The sequence below is a fragment of the Tiliqua scincoides genome, chromosome 3 (assembly GCF_035046505.1).
Source record: "Tiliqua scincoides isolate rTilSci1 chromosome 3, rTilSci1.hap2, whole genome shotgun sequence".
Lineage (NCBI taxonomy): Eukaryota > Metazoa > Chordata > Lepidosauria > Squamata > Scincidae > Tiliqua > Tiliqua scincoides.
The window spans coordinates 149194-165866 of NC_089823.1; the positions used below are offsets into that span (position 1 = coordinate 149194).

The following is a 16673-nucleotide window of genomic DNA, read 5'->3' on the forward strand; positions in this document are numbered from 1 at the left end:
GGAAGCCTGGGCCCCACAAAGCTGTCACCCCAGTGCGGCACATCTCTCGCCTGCTCCTGGGGGCTTTCACCTGAGCACCCGCTGGGCCTCTGTGGCAGACGGTGACGGTAGACTACGTGGGCCCCTGAGGGGGTGTTTGCCTCCTCTGCCCAGGACCACGGCAGGGCTCCCTTGCACCCAGAGTTGCCTGGAGTCTGCCCAGGGACACGCTGTCAGTCAAAGAGCAGGCTCCGCCTTCAGCCACGCTCCTTGGGTGCAGGACTCGACCCTGCACAAGCGCTGGCACAGGGCCTGCCCGCTCAACGGCTCCTGGGCCCTCCCCGCCCTCTGCTCACCATCCAAAGGAGAAGCTGAATCACAGGAATGGAGTTTATTCGTAATTTTCGACAACACAGACTTCCTTCTCTGCGGACAGCCGGCAGCCCCTCTTCCCTCTGCAGGGAGGGCCTCGGCCTTGAAGAGCTGACCTGGGGTGTAGGGCTGGGGCTGCCCCCCTCTTCAGGGTAGCAGTCGCTCCTCCCACACAAACACACCCTCCCCCAGCAGTGGCCAGAGTCTACAGACTGGGCTGGGGGATGAGACCGAGCGGGAGGGGGGCTGGTCTCACCCCCCATCACCTGGGAGAGGTGATGCAGGTGCCCTGCCAGTATTGGGGAACAGGAACCTCTCTCCCTCCCCAGCAGGAGCCTTTTGCACCGATGCGCACACACATTCATACCTGATAAATACGGACCTCACACCCCTTCTTGCACACAGAGCACATATGCTGGGGAGGGGACAGGGGGCTGCTAGGCCAGTGCAGGAAGGGCTGGCCCTGCTGCCCCCCAATCCCGCTGAGCAGACTCCAGCCAGGACCCCCTGGAAGGGCTCACGGAGTCTGGGCCCCCTGCCGCTTGGGCTTAAGGGTCCCCAGCAGCGTCTGGACCCCCTTCCGGACAGTGGAGCCCACGCGTCGAGCCACCGAGTCTGCGGGGGGTGCTGGGAGGCAGGAACTGGTGCTCTGGGGCCGGGCGTCCAAGCACTTCTGGTAGCGGAGCTGCAAGGGAGGCACCCGCGTCGTCACACGGTCCCCGCCACCAACACACTTCAGCCCCCCTTGTGGCTCTGAGCGCATAGGTGGCGCTGCACCGACTACAGCTGCAGCTCCTGGCCTGCTGGCACGGGAGAGCAGCCTCCCGTCCCTGCAGCAGAAGCAGGGCTGCCCGCCTGCGCGAGGGACGCCCAAGGGGCAGCCCTCCAGGGACTTGCGCACTCACCATGCACGCTGCCTGCACAGCCTCGCTCAGCCCTGCCGCGTTGGGCTCGCACCAGACCACGTGGCAGCAGAAGCGGCCAGGGGCCGTCGCCATGATGAAGGCGAAGGAGCGGACGTCCTTCCCAATGCCCATGAAGGAGAGGAACCGCACCCGGCACTCGCACAGCACAGCATCTGTCTGCAGGGAGCCAGCACAGGGGTCAGCAGGAGTGTGCAGGCCCCCTCCCCCTCCCAAAAGCCCCTCCCCTTCGCTCAGTGGCAGCCATCACTGGACTGACTGTGCCCTCAAGTGGCAACCCAGGACTTGAATAGGGCCGTGGGGGGGTCCCACTCTGTCTCCCCAAGGTGCTCACCTGCTGGTGTGTGAGGGTGAGGGTGGCAGGTGCCACGCTGACCTGGGTGGGCATCCACTGCTCTTTGCTGCCAGTGGCTAGGGCTGCCTCCAACACCATGTTGATGACGTCCATGCCTGGAGAGCCAAGTGCAGGACTGAGCAGAACCATCGTCCCAAGGCAAGGAGGTGGGATGACCCCTTTCTCAGGCACCTACAGCTTTGGCCAGAGAGGCCTTGCAACTAGGTTGCTCCCCACCAGTGGCGTAGTGGGCAGCGGTGGGTGGCGGTCCACCCCAGGTGCCAGGCCAGAAGGGGGTCAAGATGGTGGCTTGAGAAGCACCTCAGGTCAAGTCTGGCAGGCTTGGCCAAGGAAGGGTGGGCGACACCCTTGCGCGGCCTCCGATGTCTCAGGTTGCGCTACAGCTTGCAAGAATGCGAAGAGGCAATGCGCCCAGGCTCAGAGTGGCCACATCTTCACTCTGAGGTCTGCGACAGCACGGCCACTGCAGCACTCTGAGCAGGGCAAAGCAGGGGCCTTTCCAAGCTGCAGACCCATGAAAGTGTCACATCACCACCAATTACTTTTGCATCTGCACACTCAGCGGTGATGCCACAAATCACCTCCTCACTTCGACAGGCAGGGACCCCCCCCCCCAGGCAGAGATACCGCTTCACATCTCTTGCTGAAGCCCCTTCCACAATACGTGGCTGGAGGCTGCCGGAACAGCACCCTCGCTGGTGTAGGTAATGCCTCCCCAGGCACCCCCCCCCCACTGCTCGCGGCCCTCCTCCACACTGCTGCCCCTCCCCCTCCCCCAACATGCCCCAGGCTCCTCCCTGCACGCCAGCAACTGGCTGTCCCTGGTGGCTGATCTTACCCACAGGCTTGGCGACCGGAACGCTGCCCAGATAATACACCTGGAACTTCTGCACAGACTCACTTTTGGGGGCTGGAAACTCCACTGGGGGAAGGAGTAGAAGCAGCTGTGAGCAGGACCAGAAGCACAACCCCTCCCCTGCCCAGCCACGACATGCGGGGCTCTGAGGGACCTCCTGGCCCCCTCCCCACCCACCCCAGCAGCAAACGTGTGACCTGCTCCACAGGGCACGACCCAGAGGAGAGGAGAGGGAGTGGTGCGAGAGCAGCCCCAGGCCGAGCCTGCTTGGCGAGCGCGGCACCTCTGGTGCAAGCAGCACTTGGGGGCACCTCCCCACACAGCCCCTGGGCGGCAGGGACGGCAGGCCAGCAGGCTCCTGCGGCACTCTGAGCCCAGCTACCTTGGAAGGGGATCTCCACCAGCTTGGCGTGATCTGGCGACAAGGTGTTCAGCGGGGCCTGTGCCCTCCGCCGCTCAGTCGTGATCTGGGGGGAGCAAAGGGCAGGTCAGTCGGACGGCTGGGGACGTGTGTGTCCCAGGCCCAGAAGCCCAGCACCACCTCCACAACCACTGCACTTCCCATCCAGGACCAGCCCTGTGGCCAGGTTGGGGCTTGTGGTTGGAGGGAGGGCAGCCCAGAGGACGAGCCTGGCGAGAGGAGAGCAGAAGGGCTGGCAGTGCAGTTGAGCTGCATCACTGCCCAAGTGGGCAAAGTGGGCGTCTCCCTGACGCAGCCTCAAGGCATCAGGCGGCAGCAGCACCTGGCAGGAAGGGCGGGAGCTCTGGACGAGGGACGGCCCTCTCAGCCCCGACAGGCTCTCCATATAGCAGGGCTGGGAAGGCCTCTCTGCCCAGAGACCTGAAGCGCAGGCAGGACAGACCTCGAGAGGCAACCCCCGCCCAGGGTCCGACTCCGCAGGGGGCAGCCCTGTAGCTTGGTGTGAGGCCAGGCACTTGACCCTTCTGGCCGGTAAGCCCGACCTCCAGGGAGCTGAGCCACCCCCTCCTGCCACACCTGCCCCTTTCTTGCAGGAGGGCTCCAGGCTGCAGAGCATCAGCAGAAACCCCCCATGCCAGTTCACTCAAAGATGCCCTCCCACTGCCGAGCAGCTTCCACAAACTGACCCCCCTGCCGGGCAACTGGCAGCCCGGACTACACCTTCACGTGCGTTCCTCAAACCGCAGGTCAGCCCCCCCCCACCCCCGAGAGGCCACAGCAGGCCGGCCCCGGGCAGCGGCACGAGGAGGAGGGCCGGGGGCTGGGCAGGGCATCACCTTGGAGCAGATCTCCTGCAGGCTGGTGGCGATGCTCGTGGCTGGTGTGTTGCAGCGAAACACGTGGCACTTCAGCATCTGGGCCAGGGGGTCACGGGCCACGTAAGCAAAATCCCTGGGGGGGGGGGGAACACTGTGTCACAGGCTGCGACAAACAATGACTGGGGCACTTCTGCCTTGCCCAGCAGAGACATCAATGTGGGGCCTGGGGATCCACCTCAGAGGCTCCTTCTGCCCCTCTCCAAAATGCAGCACCATCTCATGCGAATGTGGGGAGGGAACCAAGTGGAGCTCTGTGTGTGCCCTGGAGACCTTCAGCAAGCATTATCCCCCCTCCAGGGGGCAAAGTGGGAGGCCCACAGAGAACTGAGGGGAGAGAGGAGGACAGCAAGCGCACAAGAGGGGCATACCTCTCCCTGAGTCCCAAAGCGGAGCAAGAGAGAAAAAGGAGAGAGGGCAGGGAATTAGCAGGGTGTGCAGCCACAGGTTTTTCTCACTATCCCCCCCCAATGCCCCAAGAGGTTCCCTTCCACCCAGACCTCGTCATGACCCCCCTCCCAAACCAGCTGCCCTGGACCCAGCATTCCAAAGCAATTCTTAGGCAAAACCAAAGAAGAGGTTTGGTCTGTCTCAAGGAGGCAGAGAGGTCGCCTTCCACCCCTGCTGGGAGGGGTCCCCCAAGAAAGCCAGAAAATGCCCCAACGTCAGCCTCAAGGCCGCCTCCCCCCCGGCTCACACACATGCACGTACACACCCAGAGACCCACCTTCCACTGTCCCGCCCAACCCCCCAGACGCGGATGGCGGCAATGGGTTGGCTGTGCAGCAGGGTCCGCCCTTCCGTGTCCAGTAGCTTCAGCGTCTCGTCCTCCAGGACCAGAAGTGTCCCCCTGGCCTGCAGGGAGGGGAGGATCACATGCTGAGGGGGCCCTTCCAGGCAAGACTCCCCCTTCTCCAGTGCCTGCACTTGGTCCCCTGACATTCCCTCCTGAGTGGAACAGGAGGCCTTCAACTCACCCCCTCTGCCAGGCCAGGTGCCCACCCTCCGATCCCACCAGCACTGGCACTCCTTGATCCCCAACTCACCTCTGCCCAGGAGCCACCGTGGTCCATGTTCTGGCCCGAGAGCTGCCGGATGCAACTGTTGACGGCCGCACTGCTCCTTCCCACAGCCAGCTCCTCCTCCGCCATCTCCACCCAGCCTAGAGAGCGCACCACGAAGCACTGGCAGGAGAGATCACGGGGCAGACTGCATGAGGCCACTGCTTCTGCCCTGCTGGACAATGCCCTGCACCCAAGACTGCAAAGGAGTGGCCATGGGTGGACAAGCCACACTGCCACCCATGGCACACTCTTCATGGTGCAGGGCGACCATGCCACTCTTCTCAACCTCCTCTCTTTTGGAGAGTGGCTATGGGGGGAGACTGGAGGCACCTTGGGGGATGAGGGGCTCAACAGGACTTCTCGGTGAGGGGCTGCCCCAGCACTGTGTTGCAGTTGCTCATCTCTGCTCTATATAAGAACAGTCCCACCAAAGGGGCTTCCTGCATCTCACAATGGCCCACAAGGTGCCTCAGGGAGAGACCTGCATCCTGGCGCTATCTGTTGCATCTGGCATTCTGAGACAGCCTCCTTCTAGTCAGGAGGTTGTACATACACATCATGGCTTGTAACCCATGATGGACTTTTCCTCCAGAAATCTGTCGAATCTCCTTTCAAAGGCATCCAGGCCAGGTGCCATCACCACTTCCTGTGACAGGGAGTTCCACAGACTAATTACTTGCTGGGTAAAGAAATATTTCTTTTGTCTGTCCTAATCCTCCCAACACCCGGTTTGAGTGGACGTCCCCCGGTTCTGATGTTGTGTGAGAAGAAAAAGGAACATCCCCTATCCACTTTATCCATCCCCTGCATAATTTTTTCTCTCAAACCTCCCCTCAGGCACCTTTTTTCCCAAACTGAAGAGCCCCAAACGCTGTCGTCTTTCCTCATAAGGAAGGTGCCCCGGCCCAGTCATCATTTTGGTCACTCCCCATTTCCACTATATCCTTTCTGAGGTGTCGGGACCCAAACTTGATGCAATACCCCAGGTGCGGCCTTACCATCGAATTGTACAACGGCATTATAATATTAGTCGTTTTGTTCTCAATAACTTTTCTAATGATCCCAAGCATAGAATTGGCCTTCTTCACTGCCACCGCACATTGGGTTGACACTTTCATCGACCTGTCCACCTCCCCCAAGATCTCTTTCCTGATCTGATACAAGGACATCTGCAAGAGGGATCTGAAGGCCTTAGGAGTGGACCTCAACAAGTGGGAAGCCCTGGCCTCTGAGCGGCCCGCTTGGAGGCAGGCTGTGCAGCATGGCCTTTCCCAGTTTGAAGAGACACTTGGCCAACAGACTGAGGCAAAGAAGGAAGGCCCACAGCCAGGGAGACACACCAGGGACAGACTGCACTTGCTCCCGGTGTGGAAGGGATTGTCACTCCCGAATCGGCCTTTTCAGCCACACTAGACGCTGTTCCAGAACCACCATTCAGAGCGCAATACCAGAGTCTTTCGAGACTGAAGGTTGCCAACACAGTTATTGATAGATTGAACTTGATAGTTCTTAGGCTGGGTGCCAGTCTAGTTTTTTTTTACCTAATGAGCCTAAACCAATCCTAAGGGGGGGCTAACTATCACCACACTAAAACTAAGGTAAAAACTGAAAACTAAAAATAACAACTAAAGCCCATGTTGCTGTGGGAAGGTATACACTGGCACTCCAAAAAGGAGTATACAGACCTGAGTGACGGAACATGAAAGACACTGTCGCTTAAAACAGATTGAAAAATCAGCAGTTGCAGAACACTCAGTGACAACAGGACATAAAGTGGATTTTGAACACACTGAGGTGTTGTCTAATACTATACATTACCAGGCATGTATGTATAGAGAAGCAATTGAAATATATAAGCAGTAAAACAGTTTGAACAGGAAAGAAAAACAATGAGAATGGCTGCCACCAGACCTGAAAAATGTTACTCAGAGAGCAAGGAGCCAGGTGGGGCTAACAGCTGACAACAATGTTCCCTAATTCAAGAGGCCAGCAGTTACAACCTGTATAAGAACAGCACCAAGTTCCAGTGCCTGAGGAACTCATCAAAACTGGGGGTGAAATGTCAGGTTTCTGTCTTTAGCCTCTATAGTTTTATTTGATGCTTAGTTTCAGTTTTAATCCCAAGTTATTTTAGCTTCAAGCGTGTTTTTAGTTTTTTAGCTTGGTTTTATTTTTTAGGTTGAGTTTTAGGTGTTGTTATTAGTTTTCAGTTTTTCACTTAGTTTTAGTGGGGTGATAGTTAGCCCCCCTACTTTAGGATTGGTTTAGGCTCATTAGGTAAAAAAACTAGAGCATGGCAGCCAGCCCGAAAAACTGTCAAGTTCATACGAATTTCAGCCATGAAAGCCTCAGCATGTTTACTTTGATTGACTGCCCTCACCTAGCTCCTGGGACCTGATTTACTAGACCTTCAAATTACATTCTAACTTACATTAAGTTCTAACGGGTTAAATATAAAGGAAATTTAAATGAAGTAGAAAAGCTTGCTTTCCTCTTTATTCTCTTCTGTTTTGTTTGTTTTCCAAGTGACTCTGCCTTGGGCTCTTACTCTCAAGTAGTACTCTCCAGTAGACTTTGTTCCTACTCAGAATAGACCTATATAGATTTGAGCTGTACTTCCCTTCAGAATCAGTTCCTGTCCAAATTCTGCCTTACTGCTTACTGCCTTACTGCCCTATACTGCTCTGGGCCAGGGTATCTCAGAGATCGCCTACTTCCGTACAATCCGGCTCATCCTCTTAGGTCATCAGAGAAGGCCTTTTTACAAGTGCCACCGCCTAAGGAGGTATGTGGAGCGGCGGCAAGAAATAGGGCCTTCTCAGTAGTGGCACCAACATTATGGAACTCCCTTCCCCTTGACTTGAGAATGGCTCCCTCTCTTGAGACTTTTCGGCGAGGCCTGAAGACCTTTTTGTTTAAAGAAGCCTTCTGAGAGCATGGCCTTTTTAAACATCTTTTCTGTATCTTTTTAGTATTTTTACAGGCCTGATTCCTCTGATTTGCTACGTTTTGCTCTTTTTATCTGACTATGGTTTTTATGGGTATATGTTAATGTGTTTTTAATATGTTTTTATTTGTGGTTAATTTATGTTTTTAATCTGTTTTTAATATGTTGTGAGTCGCCCTGGGTCCCTTTGGGGAGAAGGGCGGGATATAAATAAAGTTTATTATTATTATTATTATTATTATTATTATTATTATTATTATTAAGAATGCACTTACTATTTTTATTGCCCTCCCCTATCTCCTGTGTCTCAAATTACTGGACCTTCAGCAGAGTTTCCTCAGGTTAGATTAAGTCCTACCTTTAGGCAAAATTAATTTTTAAAGTTGATTTAAGGTTAGAAAACTGAGAGACTACACTCACCTTCTCCTCCTCTCTTCCGTGCACTGATGCTTACTCACTCTGTCTTGCCTTGCTACTCAGTCCCAGGTGGCACTTCAACCCAACGAGGGCACTCGCTGCTTTGTGCTCTTCTTCCTTGCAAGTGCCCTCGGCAAGAGAGCACTGCTGGCAAGTGGGCCTTTCCCCACACAATGGGCCCATCACAAGGCAGCCAGCTGTGAGGGAGGGGCCCTGTGGCCCCAGGTCTCTGGCTGTCTTGAGTGCTCCCTGCAGCACCTGGTGGGTGCAGAAAGAGGGACCCCTTTGGTCTGCCCCAGCTGCTTGTGCCCAGTGGCAGTGACAAAGTTTGTACCTTGGATGTTGGGCCAACACCGCAGAGCAGATCCTCTTCCTCGCCCTCCTCCTCCAAGGAAGACCTGGAGAAAGGATGGCAGAGCCACTTGAGAGGCCAGCCAGGCCTCTGGCAGGGAAAGTGGGGCTCCCCTTGCCACAGAGAATGAGGAGCCCTCATCCCTTCCTTGTGGCCTGGAGTCAGCCCACAGTGCCAACCTCTGCTGATGAATCAGCCTGCCTTGCCTCCAGGCAGGGAAGTGGGCAGAGCAGCCACAGAGTACTGTCCAGGGCAGGGAGGGCCTGCAGCAGTATGCCATGAGTTGGCAGGAGGCGAGTCAGAAGGCTTGCCAGAGGAGGGCCACCCCCCCCCCACCTGCCCACTGTTTTCTGCCTTCAGGCAGCCTCCACTGCTCTGAGAGACCCCAGGCACTGGCAGAAACTCAGGCAGTGAGCCCTGGGCAGGCACTGGTGGGCAGCAACTCATGGGGGCTAGGGTCACTGCACTCTCCTCAGGCCCACAGACCACCCCCAGGCGGGGTGCAGAGCAGCTTGGGCTGTGCCTCTGGGCTGACCTAGTGGTCGCAGAGCAGCACTTGGGCCAGGACAAAGCATCCACTCAGTGCCCAGGAGCTGCCCTCCCCTCCCCGCCCCTCCGCCGACTGTCCTAGGACTGCACGGGCCCTTCCCGCTCTCCCCGCAGAGGCTGTGGCCCCTACCCCCACTTACCTGATGCTGGGTGATCCCGAGCACAAACTGGGCCGCCCCTTGTCTGGCTGTGCCTCAGGTGTTGCCTCTTCCAACGGAGGCTCCTAGGACACAGCAGGAAGGGGAGAAGACCGGCAGGGTGGGTGACCCTGGCTCAGCACTCCCTATTCCCACTCTCCACCTCCCACCCTCCATTCACCTTCCAGAAGTCTGTGGCTTCAGCCTGTTCAGGGTGTCCAAAATCCATCCAGGTGAGCTGCAGGTGGGTGGAGGGAGAGAATCGGGGCAGTCAGTGGCAGGGAGCAGCAGCCAGAGGCAGTCTGCTCACCCGCCCAGGTCCTCTCCCCTTTCCCGCCTGTGTGCCGTCCCCCTGGCCCCACACCCCCTCCACACATGCTGCCTGCCTTCTTCTCCCAGAGGCAGGGACTTCATTCTACAGCTGGCCCACAGCCCCCACTCCAATCAGCAGCTTTGGCTGGACCAGTCACAGAACTGTGTCATTCCCACCCGTGGGGTCTGGCAGGAGGGTCTGCAGTGTGGTGCAGAGGGTAGTGCGCAAGGGCTGCCTGCAGCTGGTCCCTTGGGCGCAGGAGGCCTGCCTGGCTGCTCTGCCTTCACCCGCCTACGTGCTCCAGAGAGATGAGCAGCGTTCCCTGTGTCCCTTCAACAAGTGAAGTTACTCTGAGGACCAGAACATCCCGGGACGCGCATTTTGTCGAGAATCGTGCCGGGGCCCTAGCTGTGGATCTGTGCATGTGATCTGGGTTCAACCCTCCCTTCTCCAGCTCACGAACTGTCCCCTCCACAGGCTCCAGAGGCTTCCTCTGGCACCACGTCACTGCCGTCTGCTCCATAGCCCCGAGCCCCAGACTGAGCTGCTCCCTTTCCCGCCAGACAGGAGGCGCAGGGAAGGTCTCCTCCACTTTGGAGCAGGCAGAAGTGTCCCCCTGGGGCTCCCTGGTTCCTGTCTTTTGGCACCCCAACTCCATGGCCTCGCCAGGGACACTTCCCTTCCCATCCTGGGGAAACCTGCCTCGCCTGCCCACTGCACTGCCTCCAGGGCACTACAGGACAAGGCAGAGGCAGCTGCTAGAAGTGGGTCAGCTGATTCACAGGTGAGCCCCACTCTAAAGGCGGGAGAGCTACCCTTGGTGTGCAGCACTTGGGAGCCAGTCACAGCCAGGGTGAGGCCAAGGGCAGGGGAGTCCCACTGCTCGCTCTACAGGAGCTGCGCCCAGGAAGGGGCTGGCCAGGAACAGGGCAGGCGAATGCTTTGAGTGACAACCATGACACCAGCCAAAGGCCAAGGCCCCCAAGCCACAGATATGCCGGGGGGGGGCAATATGCCTATGAACCCCCCTGGGGGCCGTGCACCTGAGCACCTGAGCCCTCCCCAGCCAGGAACCGGGCCACAGCTCCTCAGAACCGAGGGCGGAGGACAAGCCCACTGAGGCCTTCCAGTCGGGGGGGGGCTCACCTGGGTCTCCCTGGAGGGGGTATTTCCCGCAGAGTCGCTGCTTCCACTCCCCGGAGGAGGCTCCCACTGGGTGGTGCCCGTTGGAATGTGCCAGTAGTAGGTACCCGACGTGTCCTGCACCCGCATCCATCCGGCTGGGAGGTCAGAGTCCGTCTCCAAGGAGTTGCAGAGCCAGAAAGAGTCTGTGGAGAGGAGGAGGGAGGGCAGAGCAGGCCCCGGCCATTGGGGAGGGGGTTCTCTGCAGCTCGGCCAGCCCAGACAGGGCCCAAGGAGGTGGCAATGGGACAGCAACTCCCCCCTCCCCCCACACACAAGCACCTTCCCACAACACAGCATGGCCCTGTGCCTCTCCCACTTCTGCACATCTACCCCCCTGCTTAGGAGGAAGGCCAGGGTTTGAGTGGACTGGAAGAGCAGGCACCTGCAGCCCCAGGCCGTGAGCCTGCCCCCTTCCCCCCAAGCGGGGGTCAGTTCGTGACTTCCACTGAGCAACCCTGGAAGGGGGGATGGGGAGCAAGAGTGTGCAAGACACACAGAAACCATCACCGCACCGCCCAGGCCACCTAGGCCTTCTCCACCCAACCCGTCCGTGTGCAGAGCCCGACACCCTCCCCACCCAGACACAATCAGGGTCCCTCCAGATCTGGGTGCTTTTAACCCTGACACAGCTGCATTTGACACACGTGCACACACTCACTCGCACACCCTGCAATAAGCCAAGCGTTGAGGCACGAGGGGGGGCTGTTCTGTCCCCACACACCTAGGGGTCAGCAGCACTCCCCCCCCACTGTCCCGCTGCTGACACCTCTCTCTCTACCCAACTGTGGTAGGGGAGCACCCCGGGTCAGGTCAGAAACAGGTCAACACGTCAAGAGAGACAGCTTGCTAGGGAGGAGAAACCACAGGCTAGAGGCCGTCTGGGCAGAGCCATGTTCCCTGTACACCGTGAGGCTGTTCCACCCGCACACACATCCCACTGCCAGGCAGATCAGCTCAGCTCAGGTGAGGCTGCCACAGGCCAGGGCAGGACAGAGGGCAACCAGGTGGGGGGGCACAAGGTAAGACTTCTCAGCAGCTGCCGAAGGTGCTGGTCCCTTCTGGACCACCTGACTGGGATGAGACCCCGGGATGGGACCTGCAGGGCCAGAGTCCTTCCAAGGGCGTGGGCTGCAGGAGGCTGCGCTGGGGTCTCCTGGCTCGGCTGAGTTTTCGCCTTATGGGACTCACAGGGTCCCCCATGTTCTTGAACACGAAATCGTTGGAGGAGATTGTCTGTGGGCTTGGTGTGTGTGGGGGGGTGTCAACACACGGGTCACACCCTTCCAGTCTTCTATGCCGCCACCCCCACCCCCCGATTGGGGGAGCTATGGAGGTTCTGAACAGTTTGTTGGGAATGAATGAATGAGGACTCAGGTGGGCCAAGCAGGCCGGAGTGAAATCCTGCCAAACAGAGGCTCTGCTGGGCAGGAGACTCCCGACCTGGCAACGGCCTGTCAACCCATTCTGGATGTGGAGCAGCAGCTTGGGGGTCTTCCTGGAGCCAGCCTGGTGGTGGAGACTGTGACCTGGTATGTCTTCACCCAGCTTTGGGTGCAAAGCTGCACCCAGCTCTATCTCAGGCAGACTTGGTTATCTTCGTGGACTTCTTAGTCACTTCTTGTCTAGATGACTGCCAGCTGCGCTACGTGGGGCTGCCCCTGAAGATCCTACAGAGACATCAGCAGATACAAAATGCTGCTGCCAGAGTTTTATCGGGGACAAGGCTTTGTGGTCTTGCCGTGTTGTTGTCAGTTGCCAGCTTGTCTCTGGGCAAGGGTCACAGGAGGGTCATGATCTCTGAAGCCCACTATCTCAAGAAACAAAGATTCCGCCAACGGAATCTGCCCCCCCCGGGTCACCAGGGAGGCTCTCCTGCATGCCTCCATTTGCACATACCGGACATGGTGCATTGCCCAGCTGGAGAGGGCAGTGCAGGTCTGGCAGCGCCTGGCCCTTGGGCTTAGTCACAGCAGGCAGAGCGGGCCAGGGCCTGGTGAGAAAGAGGGGCTTGGAGAGGGGGTCAGCAGGCAGGCATGCTGTGCGGCAATGCCAAGCCAAAGGAGCAGCATGGCACAAAGGGAGCCAGAGCCGCTCAGATGTCTAATGGGAGCAGCCTGGCAGAGCAGCAGTTGTGGGCAGAACTGCAGCAGATGCCAAGCTGGACAGAGGCGTGTGGACCAGCAGCGTGGGCTGGGCTGGGAGCCACCAGGGGCCACTCAGTGCAGCCGTTTCAGGAGGGGGCGATGTGGTCGGGGAGGTAAGAGCAGTGCAGCATTTGGGTAGCAGATGAGGGGGCTGCACCACACCAGGAAGAGGCCGGCGAGAAGGAGAAGGCTGCAGTCACCAAGGCCAGGAGTGCTCAGGGCACAACAGGGGGCAGAGATGAGGCACTGGATGCTGCAACGCCGGAAAGGGAGAAATGACCAACTGACTATGGGGGGGGGGGAAGTGCGAGAGGATTCCAGGGTCCAGCTGAGACAGAGGCAGGGTGAGCAGGAGATGCCCGCAACACTGCAGCCAGGGGCACAGGGCTGGCCGGGGGGGGGGGGGAGGCGGACCGCTAGGCACTTCCAGTGTGATACTGGAAGAGGTCACAGGACACAAGAGCAGGAGCAGTGAGCAGGGGGAGGACAGCAAGGGCCCCAAGGCACCCTGGGAGAGGAGGAGAGGTTTCTCCTGAGGAAGCATCGGACACACACGGGGGGCAACCATCTGAGGAGGGGAGTCAGGGAGAGAGTCACGCTGGAATGGCAGCTCTGCCAGACACGCCAGAGAGCCTTTTCTGTGGTGGCTCCCACCCCGTGGAACTCCCTGCCACAGGACGCAGGATTGCTGCTCTCCCTGCCAACATTTTGTAGAAAACTTCCTCTTGCCTCTTGATTTTTCCCTCGAGCTCTTTTTTGTTCTTCTGGTGGGAATTTGATCAGTGCTCCCCATGACTTCCTCTCCGTTTAGGCAATGGCTTTAATTGCTATTTCTGGCTCCTGATTGGATTGTTTTGAAATTACAGCCGAAAGCTGCCAAGTCATTCTTGAGGAAAAGTGATTTGAATTCAATAAGTAAATATTGAATTATGGCCTCCTGGCCATGCCCTGGGGCAGCTGCAGCCCCTCTTGAAACCTGTCCTCCTCCTGCGACCCCTGGCACCGCCCGCCCCGCCCGCCACACCCCCAGGCACCACCCGGCTCCCACCTGCTTCGTCTGGAGAGCTGCCTGTTGGGCTGCCTTGGCTGAGGGAGGCCCAGCTGGAGTCCTCGTCGCTGGCGGTGGCGTGGCGCATCCCGAAGAGGAGGCTGGCGCTCCGGCCCTGCTCCCCACGGGGCAGCCCTCGCTCAGAGCTCTGCTCAGACTCGGTCACGGGCTCGCTCTGCACTGGGGTGGAGTCCTCCTCCCTCTCATCGTCCTCGTCCTCGTCCTCTTCTTCTTCATCCTCCTCTTCCTCCTGATCCCGGTCTTCTCCTTCACCGGGCAGCGGACTAAGCAAGGTGCTCAGTTCCTTCGTTGGGGGGTCCAGCTCGTTGCGGTTCTGGTCGCGGCCACGCTCCACTGCCTGCCTCAGCTGGTTCTGCCCGTCCTTCACCCACTTGGTGTTGGCCGATTCCTCGGCAGAGGATGGGAGGCCCAGGACGATGTTCTGCAGCTCAGAAGAGCAGCTGTTGCCGCAACGGCCCTTGCGAGGGAGCCCCTCGCCCAGTGGCGGTGCCAATGCCAGGCCCAGGCAGCTGTTGTCGTTGGCCAGGTTGCACCTCTTGCTCAGGCTGCCCGACATGGTGCCAGGGACTGGGCTGCAGGGCAGGGAGGGGGCAGGATGCACTGCCGCAGAGGGAGGGAGGGAGGGAGGGAGGAAGGAGAAACACTCACTGCTCCTGAAGCCTCCCAAAACCCTCTCCCGCCGCCCCCCCCATAGCCAAACACACACAAGCCATCTGCCAAGGACAGATGGCACATGGGTTTCCTCGACCTGTTCCAGAACTCCAGAGACCAGGCAGGTGGGGACAAGCTGAAGTGCCTTGGGGCAGAGGAAGGGACGCTAAGGGACATGCACTCAGGAACAGTGAATGACCGGGCACGGACACAGGTCCCCATGCCTCCAGCAGCTGCTTCTGACTGGGCCAGAGGTGCCTTCCATTTGGCACCCAGGGTGCATTTCACAACACAATGAGGTCTCAAGCTCTGAATCTTCATCCCAGGGAGCTCGACTGCTGACCCACTCAATTCAAGAAATTCAAGATTTAGGGCCCAATCCTGTCCAGCTCTCCAGCACCTGTGCAGCTGCAGTGCAGCCCCAGGGTAAGGGAACTAATGTTTCCCTACCTTGAGGAGGCCTCTGTGACTGCCTCCTCACCCACAGGGTGCCCCACTGGCACAGCTGCACCAGCACTGGAAAACTGGACAGGATTGGGGCCTTAGTCACTACACTTGACTTGCAGCAATGCAATAGCTGTTCTGAAACAGAACCCACATTTCCCTGGACTTGATGACTCCCACACAGGTCTGGGCACACAGGTGGGGCCAGTTTTCTGAAGTGTTGCATTAAAAACTACATGCTACAGAAATCTATTTAAACTGCTGCCCAATTAATAACTGCTGCCATGTTTCTGGTACAACAAGGTGTTGTTTTTTGCATCTATTATTCTAGTTTCTTGGCCATTTGTAACCTGCCAGCCCTCTTAAATCTGCACAGATCGGTGGCCACCTCAAAGCGCTTCCATGTCCATCCCTCTGCCCATCTCCCACCCTCACAGTGAGGAGCAGCTCTTCATTGCCACATTTGAAACTGCCTTCTGCCCTCCCAGTGGGGGCCCCCTAATTCCAAGTGCATGGGGGCCCCGACAGTGGCTGCCCAATGATGACAGGCAGGAGGTGCCAAGCCCTTCACTCACCACACCTGCCCCAATGCCCTGGGGCCGCATCGGCTCAGTGCCCATGGGTCTTACCTGTTGGGGGCTGAAGAGGGGCGGCAGGCTGGGAGGGCTACATGCTTTGGGGACAACACGGGTGGCGGCGGCTGCAAAGAAGGGCCAGCTCAGCATCCAGGCGGCCTAGGGGAGAGGAAGCGGCGGTGGCTCAGGGCACCCCACAGGTAGGGGTCCTGGAGGCAAGAGCAGCCTTCTCTTCTGCCGGGGGGGGGGGGGGCTCCTCCACAGGCCAAGCCACAGCTGCCTTCTGTTCCAAGGGCAGAGCTGCCCCCCCCCGGGACAGGTGCCCACGCATCTGGGAATGGCACTGGGGGCAGGCGGAGGAAGCGGTCGGGCGCCCCCAGGGCACCTGCCCAAGATGCAGCCCCCCCCCCAGGCGGGCAGAGCTCGTGCTCCAGGCCGGCTCCGGCCCCCCGGGGCAGCACAGGGCAAGAGGGAAGAGCCGAAGGGAGAGGGGGTCGGAGGAGCCCTCTGCGCTTCCCGCACAGCTGACACCCCCGGGGGCGGCCTGCAGCCAGGCGGGCAGCGCGAGGAGTCTGGCCCCGGCAGCCTGAGCAGGAGCTCTGCCCGCCCGAGGTGGGGCCGCACCTGGGTCGGGAGCGGGAGGCGCCCGGCTGCCTCCTCGCAGGCCCCGTCCTCGCCGGGCAGCCCGGCTGCTCCCCGCCCAGGCGCCCCCCGGGGACGCGGCTGCTCGGGCGCCTCGGGGCCCGGGCCCAGGCAGGCGCGAGGGGCCGAGGCCGGTCTCCCCCCGTCGAGGTGAGGGGCTCCGTCCCGGCCCCCCCCCGGCCCCCCCCCGGCCCCCCCCCGGCCCCCCCCCGCGTCGCGGTACCTGCAGCGGCGGCTTTGCGGGGATGGAGAGACCGGGCGGGGGGAGCAGCAGACGTCGCTTCCGCTTCCCGGCCGGAGCCCCGCCCGGCAGCCCCCCGGGGAGGGAGAAGCCGAGAAGGGCTTCTGCGCGCGGCCGCGAGGCAGGAGGGCGTGGGCCGCGGCGCTCTCGCGGGGCTTCCGC

The 16673-nt window shown here is 59.6% G+C and overlaps 1 protein-coding gene across 2 annotated transcripts; it reads right to left on the reverse strand.

Moving 5' to 3' along the window:
- Positions 1–355: 355 nt before the first annotated feature.
- Positions 356–16673, reverse strand: APBB1 (amyloid beta precursor protein binding family B member 1). Of its 2 annotated transcripts, none has more exons than XM_066619677.1 (15): positions 16494–16673; positions 15683–15787; positions 13938–14558; positions 10707–10888; positions 9429–9485; positions 9251–9333; positions 8544–8607; positions 4828–4965; positions 4509–4636; positions 3743–3857; positions 2868–2952; positions 2468–2551; positions 1609–1724; positions 1257–1433; positions 356–1036 (listed from the first exon to the last, which is right to left on the reverse strand). In XM_066619677.1, the coding sequence occupies exons 3-15, from the start codon at positions 14512–14514 to the stop codon at positions 869–871; spliced, it is 1974 nt and encodes a 657-aa protein (XP_066475774.1). In that variant the 5' UTR covers positions 14515–14558; positions 15683–15787; positions 16494–16673; the 3' UTR covers positions 356–868. The 2 variants fall into 2 exon arrangements, with proteins under 2 accessions (XP_066475774.1, XP_066475775.1); XM_066619678.1 differs by lacking the exon at positions 16494–16673 and adding an exon at positions 16253–16362.